The sequence below is a fragment of the Neovison vison genome, chromosome 9, assembly GCF_020171115.1.
Source record: "Neovison vison isolate M4711 chromosome 9, ASM_NN_V1, whole genome shotgun sequence".
Classification (NCBI taxonomy): domain Eukaryota; kingdom Metazoa; phylum Chordata; class Mammalia; order Carnivora; family Mustelidae; genus Neogale; species Neogale vison.
Genome location: NC_058099.1, coordinates 92,662,507 through 92,675,461, shown reverse-complemented (window position 1 = coordinate 92,675,461; position 12,955 = coordinate 92,662,507). Strand labels below are relative to the sequence as shown.

Here is a 12,955-nt window from a genome sequence, read left to right as displayed (position 1 = left end):
TCTGAGCCCTGGCACTGACTGTTCCTGTCTCTACCAGTTTTCAGGGCACAATCCCTTACAGACGATTTTACCAAATGAGTTCCCTTTAACCAAAAAGGAACTGACCACGGAGTGTGTCCGTGACAATACGCTTGGTACTCTGGCGCCAGAGAAATGGACGTTCTCCCGGAAAACCACAGGACCCGGCATTTTGAGGGGGGTCAAAGAAAAAGTACATTATAGCTATGGAATCTAGGGCCCAGAAGCACCAGTTTTAAGTTCAGGTTCAGCCTCACGGGAAATACAAACACCGCAGTGACATTTCATGGCTTTGCTCTCTGTGACACGTTTAGTTTATACTGATGGAGTTCTGTCCACCCCCGCCCAGGGATTTTATTTAGTATTCTATAAACATCACCCCCCCGTGTCCCTTTCTCAGCACAGTCATTCAATGTCAAGACACAGCTGGCTCTGAGAAATTCAGTTTCCATAGCAATAAAAACAAATCTGAGATGCAACCAGAACCTTAAAAAAAAAAAAAAAAAAAAAAAAGGGTGTCGTATGATCAGGTGACGGGATTCAGAGAGAATAAATAAAACTTGGACCAGTATTGAAGAGTTATCACCTGGCCCCAGTACTACCTAGAAGCTAGTTAACTGACTCTGGACAAGACACCTAATCATTAGGGCCTCAGTTAAAACAGAGTAGATGAGGACAGAGTGGCCTCAGAGGCACGCATGCCCGTGACAGCTGTCCTAGTCCTTCCTCAGACTGTGTGTGTTATCCACGAGGAAAAAACAGTGGCTCTCTAGCATGAGAGACTCCCTGAAGTCCCTTCTAGTTCTAACATTTTGGTTTCATCACTCTATAATCCTGTGAGACGTTCAAATCAACTTTCTCACTTGCTGCTGCCTTCAGTTGTACAGCAAAAAAACTTCACGCTGACGAGATGCCAAGATTCAAATGCCAATTCTGTCTAGCGTAATGGGAGAGCCTCCATTTTCTCAACACGCTGAAGAGAACTGTCAACCACAGGGTGGGTGTGACCTAAGGGAGAAGCTGCACCTCAAAACTTCAGCGACCCCGGAGGGACAGCGACATACTTCGCCATGGTGTCAGATTCACCATTGCCCCAGAAGTGCTCCTCTGTCCTGGGCTGTGTCCTTCCTGCTCCCAAGGCAGCCACCAGCTTCTCGGCTGTGTGCTTCCCAGTCTCTCAAAGTGGGCAGAGATAACAAGTGCAGTGACTCCGGAATTTAAAAATAGTGGCTGCCCGCATTCCACATGAGAACATAATATGCACTTCCATAACTGAAAGGAATGCTGACCTCAGCCCGGTCAGGTTGCTTTAAAAAACCATAAGCCAATTAAAAATTAAAAAAAATTCTGGTAACTCTTCTCCCTGGATCACAAGGTTCTGTGAGCGGAAGCAGAATGTGTCGAAACCTGACGACCAGCTGCAGCTAGCCCTCCCTCCGGTGTGCAAGTGTATGCCTCACGGAGCCTGTGTCGCCGAGAAAAGTACAGGGTGGGGCTGTCTGCTGCAGGGCCTGAGGGAAACGTTCAGTATGAGCAGGGTGGCACGGTGCTCACTTTGCTTACACGAGCTAGAAATAGTTCAGGGGCAAAGCATGTGGGGAGCAACAGCTCAGGGGCAGGCTAGAGACACTTTGACTTTGGTGTCCACTTGAGCACTTTGTATGGACTAGGGACAACATCTGGAGGGCAGACTCACCATATCCTTGCTGGTCAAAGCTTTGGGGTCATTTATATTATTTTTCAGCAAGTTGCAGGCAGACAACATCTTTTCGCTTAATTCATACCTAGGACAAGATAAAAAGAAAAGAGAGCTCACAATTGGCCACCCCAGGAAAGGCATTTTTATTGCAGACTTTATACCCCCTTTAAAAGACAAGAGGCCTCGAGCGGACCTCCACAAGTTCATGGTAGTACAAGGTGCCTGCCTGGAGGTCGAGCAGGCCTCCCTAGGTGTCTGAGGACATACAGAGCCACGGTCTCCGGCCAGAGCTCGGGCCTTTCCATATGGTGACTTTCAGGCCTACCTATTCTGCTTTTGACATTCTGGAATAACACCTGGAACTTTTTTAGTCCTTTTATTCTAAGTTCTTAAAAATATTTTTACTCTTAAAAAAAAAATGTTTTTACTCTTAAGGGGTTGAAGAGGTCAGAATTACCACATATCCATTATGCAGACTAGTAAACCACATGTCTGAACTCAGGAAGTGTTTAGCCCCCATGAAAATCTACACTGAAAAATCAGATGGCATAGGTAAATAAATGATAGCTCAACAAAACTGTTAAAAAACAAAACACACAGATGACAAGATCTCAGCCATGTGAAAATACTTGGAAATATAAACTAGAAACACTTACCTTATGTTAATGCAGTTAAACTCTGATTTGCAAAATTAAATAGAAGTTTTTTGAAATGTTCTGTTTATATTCCACACAGTGAAAAACCGTCTTGAATTTTTCATATGTCTTATTCTGTTTTATAAGCACTGATTCCACATTTGTTAGCTGTCTTTAAAAATGTTCTACACCGTTATGTACGTGTTTCAGCCAATGAGAGTGTTCACTAGGTACTTCAGCTGCTGCTAAGGAGACTCCCAAACCCATTCTTGTGGGGTTCCCTATCACTCAATGAGCAACAAAACACAGATGTGAGACCGATTCCATCATCTTTGCAGTGAATGAGAGCTTTGGCCGGGGTTAAAGAGCTGCTCCTTTCGCACATGGCAATCCCTTAACAGTACTGACCTGTATCAATATAAATGGCTAATGATAAAATCCGAAATCTTAAAAGACATGGGCTGGCCACACTAAATCCTAATGTGCCTTTAACTACAAGGTGGGTTATGCGAACACTGGACGCCTTGGGGGCGTGGAATATTCTGTGGCTGGTGGGTCCACAGAGAAAACTAGCTAGCAAATACATTTAAAGGAAACAAAGGTGGCAGCCTGATGAGGCCCATCTTTTTGCTCATCTGAGAGATCTAGGAGCTATCTCCCTCCCCACCTGTACTGATTAGCATCAGGACAGGACGGCTGTACCCGTGACGACAAAGTTCAGCTATCCTTTGAGGATGGGCAAGACCCAACCCATAGCGACAATGGCGAAATCTCCTCATCAGCCACTTCTGTTGCCAAAGGCACATTAAACGTGGGAAGGGTTGGGGAGGGGAGGGGAGTGTACCACACCTCTCTCTGATTTCCACCTTCTCAGGTTCACATTCTGGAACCTGCATTTCATCTTCCACCCTGGCGGACTTGAAACCTTCAACATTAACGGCATGGTGCCCTTCCGCCATTCCCCGAGTGTCTTCATCCTCCTCTTCCTCCTCCTCGTCTTCAGGAGGGTACTCACTGACATCACACTCGTCATCTGACTCGGAGGAAGAGCTTTCATCCGAGCTGGAATCATCACTTGAAGTTGTTTCATACCTAGGTGGCAATTGGGAGTTCAGGAGAAGCAAGGCGTACCCCGAAAGACCCCGTGACAGAAACTCTCAGGCAGGGAAAGCAGCTGACTCCAGACATCTGACCAGTGGTTTTAGACTCTGCATTTAGAAGTTCAAAGGAAGGTCTTTTAAAAAATCTGGTGGTTTTGAATGGTTCTGACTGAAAAGGGGTAACTTGAGTTGCCAGCTGGTATCATTCTACCACTTGGAGGAAAAAAATATGTCTATGTAGCACCTCTGGCCTAGGATACACCAACGGAAACTTACTCATGAAGCCAGGTGTGCAGTGGTTCATTATTTCTGGTCCCCCCCGCCTTTTTTTTCCCCCTTTCCCTAATGTTCTTCCTATTTTGATTCATCAACTGTCTCTGTGTCATGGTGAACGGATTAGGTAAGTAATCGATCATTCCTCTGGAATAAGTCCTCCAGAACCTCCTGGGCCACACGACCCAACTAGACTTCAAAGACTCAGAAACGAGGCCCTATCCAGTTAAATCTTGTCATAAATATTAACTCAACTAACCACATTATTGCTTTCTTGTTGCGGCTGAGGCCACATACAGATGAACAGATTAGCTGCTCTGTACCGACTGTAGGATGACTAACAGGCTTCACTATTTATCTGGCCCCAGTAAGAAGGAATAAACAGCTAACAGACATTCTGTTTAGAAAGTAAAGAACTGAAGGCACAGCTGGACTATTGGTCTACTGGAAGGCCCTACAGTTCCATACATAAGCATGGGAAGATAAGCAAAACAAGCCGTTCTGCAGAGTAGATGACCATCACTGGTCCGTGGAGTGATGCTCTCGCCTTTCTGTTTGTTCCTGAGTCTGATACAGGCAAGAACAAGCTGTCCAACACCGCGGGACCCCTGCGGCCTGCTGCTTTGGTTGAAGACTATTGTTTTCAGATCAGAGGTGGCAAGACGTGAATTGCTCAGTGTCATCAGGTGTCTTTTCAAGAGTGACACATCCTTAAAGATAGCGAGAAGAGGAGAGGAGAGAAGCCCAGATGCACCTTTCTGAGGGGATCTTCCGTCACCAGTATGTGGATGCAGCCCAGACCGAGCACCTTTAAATGGGACTTGAGACAGGAGGCAAAGGAGACAGACAGACCATGTACAGACTGGCTGGTGTCCCCACCTTCCCTTACCCTCCGTTAATGCCAACAAACTGAAGATTCTTCTTGGCTCCATTTGAATCTTTGTTGCCGTCCCTCTTCTTCATGATAGACTTCAGTGTGCTTTCACTGTTTGTACATACTGTGAAAAAGGGAATCAGGGCGAACAAAATTAACCCAACTCATACCCATACAAGTTAAAGGACTAAGAAATCTTTCTTCATGTTCATTTTTTTTTTTTCTCATTCATGTCAGTTTAGATCTTGGCCCCAGGCACATGACAAGCTTGCATAAAATCCACTGGAAAGATGTATGCATGGAAAGGAATAATGTGAAGTTCTTTAAATGGGGATTAAAAAAAAACCCATTAGTACTACCAGACATAACAGAAGGACTGACAGCTAGCATCTGTATCAGGCTTCACTGTTTATAAAGTGATATCCCATCTTATTTGGGCCTCAAAAACCACTTAGGCACTAAAATGGGGATTATTAATGTTGTTTTCCCTCAGCTGGGAAAAAGGTCCACCTATCAGACTGCAAAGGAGTGAAATGCTATTTAAAGTATTTCATAATTCACAAAATCAGATGAGTTTTCTTCGGGGGACGGCCTACTCCTTTATGTTGAAATCTTTTACAGATGTTCTAGGCCTACCTTCCTACCATTTCTTAGGTCAATGGTGTTTCCAGGTCAGCCTACGAGGCACCGTGACATCAGACTGCAGCACGAGCAGCGCTGGTCCTAGAACCCTGAGGCCGAGAAGGGTTGAGTGAGGAAGGTTACCATAGAGGCCGGCGGCTATCTGGTCGTCCGTCAGGTTCACCGGGCACAGCGTGCTTTCCTGAGCGGGGAAGGCGTCCTGGCCGCCGAGGGGTCTCCCGTCCATGGGGCCCACTGCTGGCTCGTGCTGGGAGGTCTGGGTGTGGAACGGAGCTCCTGCCTGAAGGCCCCCGCACTTACAGGTGTACTCCAGACTACTGCCTGCCAGGAAGGAGACAGGTGTAGAACGTGTGATGTTAAGACCAAATGAAATGAGCTAAACTTCTTTTTGTTTTAATTTTTGCAACTCTTCATTTTCTTCACTGCTTTTCTCCCTGTGTTTTTTTGCATACGTGGCGGTATTATGGAAGCCACCCAAACTCAAACCTTCTTCTTCTTGTCTTTTTATAATAAAAGATTTTATGTATTTATTTGACAGATAGATCACAAGCAGGCAGAGGGCAGGCAGAGAGAGGAGGAAGCAGGCTCCCCACTGAGCACAGAGCCTGATGTGGGGCTCCATCCCAGGACCTGGGATCATGACCCAAACTGAAGGCAAAGGCTTTAACCCACGGACCCACCCAGGTGCCCCTAAACTTCTTGACCGTTAACTTTCCTTTTATCCCCGCATCCGGGTCCACCCACGCCTGTCCTTCTACCTCTGTCTCTTCCCTCTGGCACAGCTGTTACTGCCCCGGTTGGGCGGGCATCCTGACCGTCCTCTTCCTTTATGATGGCCTGTCACACACACGGCTGATGAGCCAAACTCCAGCCCCTCAAACCCCATCGGCACTCTGGCTAAAACAAACCTGAGCAAAGCTAAAAAAAACTCTCCCCTCTGCTCAGGAAATGCAGCCCACGACGCTTAGCCGTGTACTCTCTAGACCACCCACACCTGACCCATCTCCTTCCCTCTCCACCTTTATTTCCCACCACGCCTGGGGCTCCGTTTGAGGGGAGGACTGCCTCCCAGTCACTGGGATGCTGAGAGTGGGTGTCTCGCATCTTCCAGACAACACGTCTTGGCAAACGCTCCTCTACGTGAACTCTCCTTCCTCCCCACCTTCACAGGGTCAAGCCCTCCGTCACCATCTCTTCTGAGCCTTCCCTGACCTAACTAAACATGACTTTCCTTTCTCCGACTTTCACAGTCCAGCTCTCAGACCCTCTTACGGGATCTGTAAGACAAAGGACCTGGGAGCGCCTAAGACTCTCTTCTCGTCTGTAAGAATTTTGAGGGCACCAAACCATTCAAATCAACTTTCTTTCCTCACATCTACTAGATTGCTTTTGTGTACTTCAGGTACTTAATAATGGTATGTATCAGGTACTGGCTAAAGCAGAAGAATCAGATCAATTCATTGCACATAATTACTGTATCTATGTATATCACAGTATCTTTAATGTGGCTGGCACGGGAATATGTTTACAATGTACGGTTAAACGAGAAAAGCAATAATAAGATTCTATGTATGTGATCTTATTAAAAATATATATGAAAGTTATCAGGAAGCTATGGAGATTTTAACTTTTCTCTTTATTTGCCAATTTTTAGAGTGAATATTAACTGTGTTTCAAAATCACTTTAAAAAAATAAGTAAATTCTTTGACTAGCAATTTGTTCCTAGGAATTTTAACTTAAGGATGTACAAAAAGATACAGAAGGATGTTCATTGTTTCCATGTGTAAAATAGCGGAAAGAGGCAGATATCACAGAACGCCAGTAAGAAACCAGTGAAATTAGGTCTGGTACATTTATACAAAGGAATTCTATGTAGCCATTAAAAATGTTGATGTAGGTAGACATTTTTGGCACAGAAAGATAGGCATAATGTATTACTGGGTTTTAAAAATAGATTATTGAATCATTTGGGGAAAATAAACCTATTTTGGCAAAAATATTTATATGTATACATATTAGAAAAAGTCTGGAAGGATACACAACAAACCTATTTAACACTGCTTTTCTAAGGCTAATGATGTTGACTTCCTAAATTATGTATTATAAACAGGGGTTACTAATTCAAATAAATTTCAATCTAACCACAGTAATGTCATATGGAAAGAATTTGATCACAACTTCCTCTTTTCTAAATCTCTGACATCGCTTATATCCCCAGAAGAAAAGAAATCTATTTATTTATTTATTTTTAAAGAAGATTTTATTTATTTCCTTGACAGATAGAGATCACAAGTAGGCTGAGAGCCAGGCAGAGTCTACGGCCATACCACCCTGAACGTGCCCGATCTCGTCTGAGAGCCAGGCAGAGAGAGAGAGAGGTGGAAGCAGGCTCCCTGCTGAGCAGAGAGCCTGATGTGGGGCTCGATCCCAGGACCCTGGGATCATGACCAGAGCCGAAGGCAGAGGTTTTAACCCACTGAGCCACCCTGGTGCCCCAAGAAAAGAAATTTAAATACTGATTGTATTTTGAGGCAATTAGGGAAAAAATACCCAACCATGATAAATTCTGTAACTGTTCTCTTCAGACTCTACTGTTTATATGCACCGTCTGGGGTGCATTTGCTAAAATGCGGATTCCCAAGCACCTACCGCCATAAAATCATTCTGTAGCTCTGCGATGGGGGCCCAGTGGTAGGCATTTCAGACATCTCCACTGACCTGGGGTCCACAAGACATTCTGATGCACGGTGCCCACTTTAGAAAGTACTGGTTTAAAACAATGAACCTCTAATTACCAAAAAAAAAAAAAAAAAAGTGGACGGAGGCAAAATGTTCACAGTGAGGCATTAGGGATCACCTAAATTTTAATTCTCATATATGCAACTTAAGAAGTCTGAATGCCAGGGAGGCTCAGTGACTGCATAGGTGGCCCAGAACCCACATTTCCTAACTGTGTGAGCAGTATTTTGTCCGTGAAAACAGTAGCACGAGTGCTCTCCTCTAGCTCTGCAGGCGAGGGGCCTCCCGGGTGACTCTAAGGGTCTCCCTCCCTCCTTCAGCACACACACGCAACATTGTACGCCGGCTTCCCGATAGTATTCAGTGTCCTTGTGACCTGATGTGCTCCCCCAGCAGCAAAAACAAGGCCTCTGAGAGTCCCTCTGACTTAATCGTTAGCAAAGTGAACAAACCAGGGCACTGGCCTCCGTCCCGCCTTCTCCATCCCAACTCATCAGTACAGCCGAGGTAGCGGGTGACCTCCCCAACGTCTCAGCAGCTGTGAGTCCCAATGCCAGCACGCACTTCCTGGAGAAACACTCTCATTGGGCATGTTCCTATTTAAGAACCAGCGGGGACTTAAAACCATTTTTTATTATTTTTGAAACCAGAGACCTATACAAAAGCAGACACCATGTACTGAATCCCTGCATGCCCGTCATGGGCTTCAAGAGCCATCAGAGCTCCCTGGCTTCAGCTAGATGCGTCCACCCACTCACAGAGGAGTTCTGGGAAGCAAGAACTAGACGGTCTAGCACTTCCGTCTGTAACGATTTTAGCATATATTCCTCAAAGAGCTCTTAAAAAATAATTAAAGTCCCCCCCAAAAAAAAACTAAAAAAAATTTTTTTAATGATTATTGCATATTTGGTCAGTAGTGACATTTCTCTGATGATCTCAGAAAAACTTTTGTAAGATATCTGAAAGGGAATCCTTGCACAGATTTCCACGGGTTGCTCAGGGTTTTAAATTTTGGGATCCATAATTTTTTTTCTTTTTTACTTTTTAAAAAAGACTTTATTTATCGGGGCACCTGGGTGGCTCAGTGGGTTGGGCCTCTGCCTTCAGCTCAGGTCATGATCTCAGGGTCCTGGGATCGAGCCCCACATCAGGCTCTCTGCTCAGCCGGGAGCCTGCTTCCTCCTCTCTCTCTGCCTGTCTGCCTACTTGTGATCTCTCTGTCAAATAAACAAATAAAATCTTAAAAAAAAAAAAAAAAGTAAAAGATTTTATTTGAGAGACGGCAAGTGAGCTTGAGAGAGCACAAGCCCGCCTTTGCAGACAACCTGCCCCTTACCCCCACCCCAGGCCACGGTTCCTCCTCACCAGAGCTCCACTGCGTCAACTAGGGCTTCCTAGACCTTCTCCCAGGCAGAGCCAGCCCCTCTGGCAGGCACGTGAGGGTTCTTTACGATGAACGGACAGCTTCCTGTCGCCTGTGGGAGTTCTACTGCTCAACCCTCCCCACCTTCTCCGTGTTCACAGGGCTCACGGACATCATCACTTCCACCTGTGTCCTTATTTCAGCAAACTTCACCACGTGCACTTGAACCAGACTCTTCAAGGCTGCTGGCCCTGGTTCTACTTCCTCCATAGTCTTTCTCCTATGGGGCTGCCCACACAGGTCTCCTTCCTCCCTCCATGTCCCAGAGTCCCTCTGTTCTTGCTGGGTCCCCCACAGTGCCCACAGCAGTGCTGGGGAACAGTCAGCCCTCCCTAAGTGCCTACGTGATTCGACGGAAAGTCGCTAGAGTTCCATTGCGACTGACTGGCAAGGTAAAGAACAACATGAAATGTTAAACTAGTCCTCATTCGCTGGGACCAGAGGGAATGTGTCCCCTCGATTGCCAGAAAATGTTTTTCGGATGGTGCGGAAACTCTGGCTGCTCTGGAATGGCCCATAAACAATGGTCTGCACGATCGTTAGAGAGCATGCGCAGAATGAGACGTGCACCAGCCCAGGGCCGCTGAGTTCAGGTCAAACACAGGAAAGGTGCAGCGGAGAAAACCAAAATAAAGAGGACAACCAGATCCAAAGGTCTTGACCTTGGTTGCACTCTAGAACCAACCAACCTGGAGGTGGGGCTTTTAAAAATACAGATACAATGAACTCTCCGTAGGGGGCCCAAGTATTAGTATTTTTAAAAAGCTCTTGAAGATTTTCTAATGTGCAGCCAGGATTGAGAACCACTGAATTATTCCACAGATATAAAACGTGACAGCTGAGGGGTGCCTGGCCCGCTCAGTGGTAGAGCATGTAACCCTTATCTCAGGGTGGTGAGTTCGAGCCCCATGTTGGGCCTAGAGCTTCCTTAATAAAAACCTGACTGTTGAAAACAGGAGTTTAGGGCGCCTGGGTGGCTCAGTTGGTTAAGCGACTGCCTTCGGCTCAGGTCATGATCCTGGAGTCTGGGGATTGAGTCCCGCATCAGGCTCCCTGCTCAGCAGGGGAGTCTGCTTCTCCCTCTGACCTTCTCTCCTCTCACGCTCTCTCTCACTGTCTCTCAAATAAATAAATAAAATCTTAAAAAAGAAAAGAAAACAGAGGAGTTTAGACATCCCTCTGGTTTCAATCCATCAACTTGGACCATGTGAATTTTTAGGAAATTACTGGAGTTTAGTTAATAGGCCTGGACCGTTAAGGGTAGAAGTCCATGACTACCACCAGTAAATGCTACCCCAACGACGTGCGAAAAGCTACAGGAGTGACCACAAAACACCTGCAGAATTCCGGCACTCTGGCCTAGCAGCTCAAAGCTCCCTCCAGGTGGCCGTGGTTCCCACCGGCACTGCTGGCGAGATCAAGAGCAGGGGACAGGGCAGCTGCCCTTCACGGTCTTTACTTATAACGACCTCATTTCACAAGTTAACCAGATCAGTGATAACTGAAAGACAATGAGTCACAGAAATCTCAGGGCTCTGGAAGATAAGAGCATCTCGAAGCATTACTTCCAAAGTATATGTAGCATTTAATATACGGGTAATTATGCTACCTAAGGCAAACTATAACGAAAAATACATCAGTTTGTTAAAGTGAAAACTCTGTGTATGTTCCTGACTTTAAAATATTTAGAATGTAACATTTAGAAATGTTAAAAGCAAACTATTTTATAAGAAAACGCCTTCAATGAAAAACAGAGCTGGAGGAGCTTGGTTTTTTTGTTTGTTTGTTTGTTTAAACAAGATGCCTGGGTGGCTCAGTTGGTTGGACAACTGCCTTCGGCTCAGGTCATGATCCCGGAGTCCCGGGATCGAGTCCCGCATCGGGCTCCCAGCCTCCCGGGGAGTCTGCTTCTCCCTCTGACCTTCTCCTTGCTCATGCTCTCTCTCACGGTCTGTCTCTCAAATAAATAAATAAATAAAAATCTAAAAAAAAAAAAAAAAGATTATCCTCTTCAATTTCCTCTGACATTTCTCCACCTAGAGTTTGTATTAGTTCTTAGTATATTGCACTGTGTGTCTCTATTTATTAGAAGATTGATTTTAAAAAGTAAAACAGGTTTTAGAACTGGCTCTGTTCACAAATCCCAACTCTTCTGCCCTGCCAACCCATGCTTTTATTTATAATGTCAAGTGCTTTCTTAAAACACACCCATGAACACTGTGGCCAGCTCTTAAACACATATCTTGTCAAAATTTCAGCTGAACATTATGATTTTTAAAGAACATGTAGCTTGCTTGTCAAGAAGCAGGCCTGAAATTTCTGAGTCATTATGGAGGCCATGCAGTTATTTAGGTATTTTCCCCAAGTAATACTACGAATTGAAAGGGATCTGAATACATGAAGTTCTTCCATATAGAAAAGGGGTTGGGCATAAATTCATCCTTTTCAGCGTACATATTGGTTTGGGGAACAGACATTAGAGATTATTCTTGAAGGATCACCTGCTTTTTGGTACACATTACTTCTATGAGAAGGTGTGCATCTTTGATGGAGAAAAAGTGCAATCCCATTCTGGTTCAAGGTTCAACATTCAGAACTCTGCCTCAAAGCCAATGCATGTGGCCACCAGGACAGTCAAACTGATCCGGAGAGCCTCAAGGGTCAGGGCTGCAGTTTAATAATTTCTAGGGCCATTTTAATATTTTCCCAGGAATGTTCCAGACAGCTGCCATGGGTGTACCTAAAAGGGGGTACTTAGAAATTAAAATGCTAGAGTGGATGAAGAATCAGCTTCTCCTTCACTACAACCCCACCCACGCTTAATTACAAACCATCCCAGGGCCTGACCCAGAAAAGCCACATTGACAGGCTGCATTAAGTTAGGTTAAGCATGGGTGTGCTTCCAGAGACAGCTAAAGACCTCATCTCTTCCCCCGATCTCAGAGCACCTGACTGCAGCTGAACTCTGGGAACACGTTCTCTTTGCACACTATCTGGTGGCTCGCACACACTGCCATAGGCGATCACTCCTATTGTTGGTATATAGGTCTTGGATTGGTCCAACTGGATTGCAAGTTCTTCAAGGCACAGACCCCCTTACCTATCTGATGCAGTACCACACTTTGCAGAGTTCACGGTCAATGCATAGCTATCAACTGACCTGAACAGAGAAGGGAACAGAGCAGACTGTAAATATCTTTACTGAGGGGTGCCTGGGTGGCTCAGCAGATTCAATGTCTGACTCTTGGTTTCAGCTCAGGTCTGATCTCAGGGTCCCGAGACAGAGCCCCGTATCGGGCTTGGTGCTTAATGCAGAGTCTGCTTGCCCCTCTCTCTCTGCTCCTCCCCTCGCTCCTGTTCTCTCACTCTCTCCATAAACAAATCTTTAAGAAAAATATCTTTACTAAGATATAAACGACTAGCTCCATGGAGGAAGAATAAACAGCTTTGGCCACTGCCCAATATCAACAAATTCACTTCGTCCTTAACGATCAAACATGCAAGAACTCACTTCAGTTCTCAAAAACTACCCATCTGTATGCTTTAGCTGC

At 45.4% G+C, this 12,955-nt stretch overlaps 1 protein-coding gene across 4 annotated transcripts in view; it reads right to left on the bottom strand.

Annotated features, from left to right (window-relative positions):
• The window catches only part of KANK1 (KN motif and ankyrin repeat domains 1), a 196,083-nt gene that overhangs the window by 8,271 nt on the left and 174,857 nt on the right, over positions 1-12,955 (bottom strand). For 3 of the 4 annotated variants that reach the window (XM_044265952.1, XM_044265955.1, XM_044265954.1), the window contains 4 exons: positions 5,365-5,562; positions 4,615-4,723; positions 3,202-3,444; positions 1,715-1,802 (listed from right to left, as the gene is read on the bottom strand). In XM_044265952.1, coding sequence (XP_044121887.1) covers positions 1,715-1,802; positions 3,202-3,444; positions 4,615-4,723; positions 5,365-5,562 — 638 coding nt within the window. The remainder of the gene's footprint in view (positions 1-1,714; positions 1,803-3,201; positions 3,445-4,614; positions 4,724-5,364; positions 5,563-12,955) is intronic. The other variant, XM_044265953.1, reaches the window with a different exon arrangement.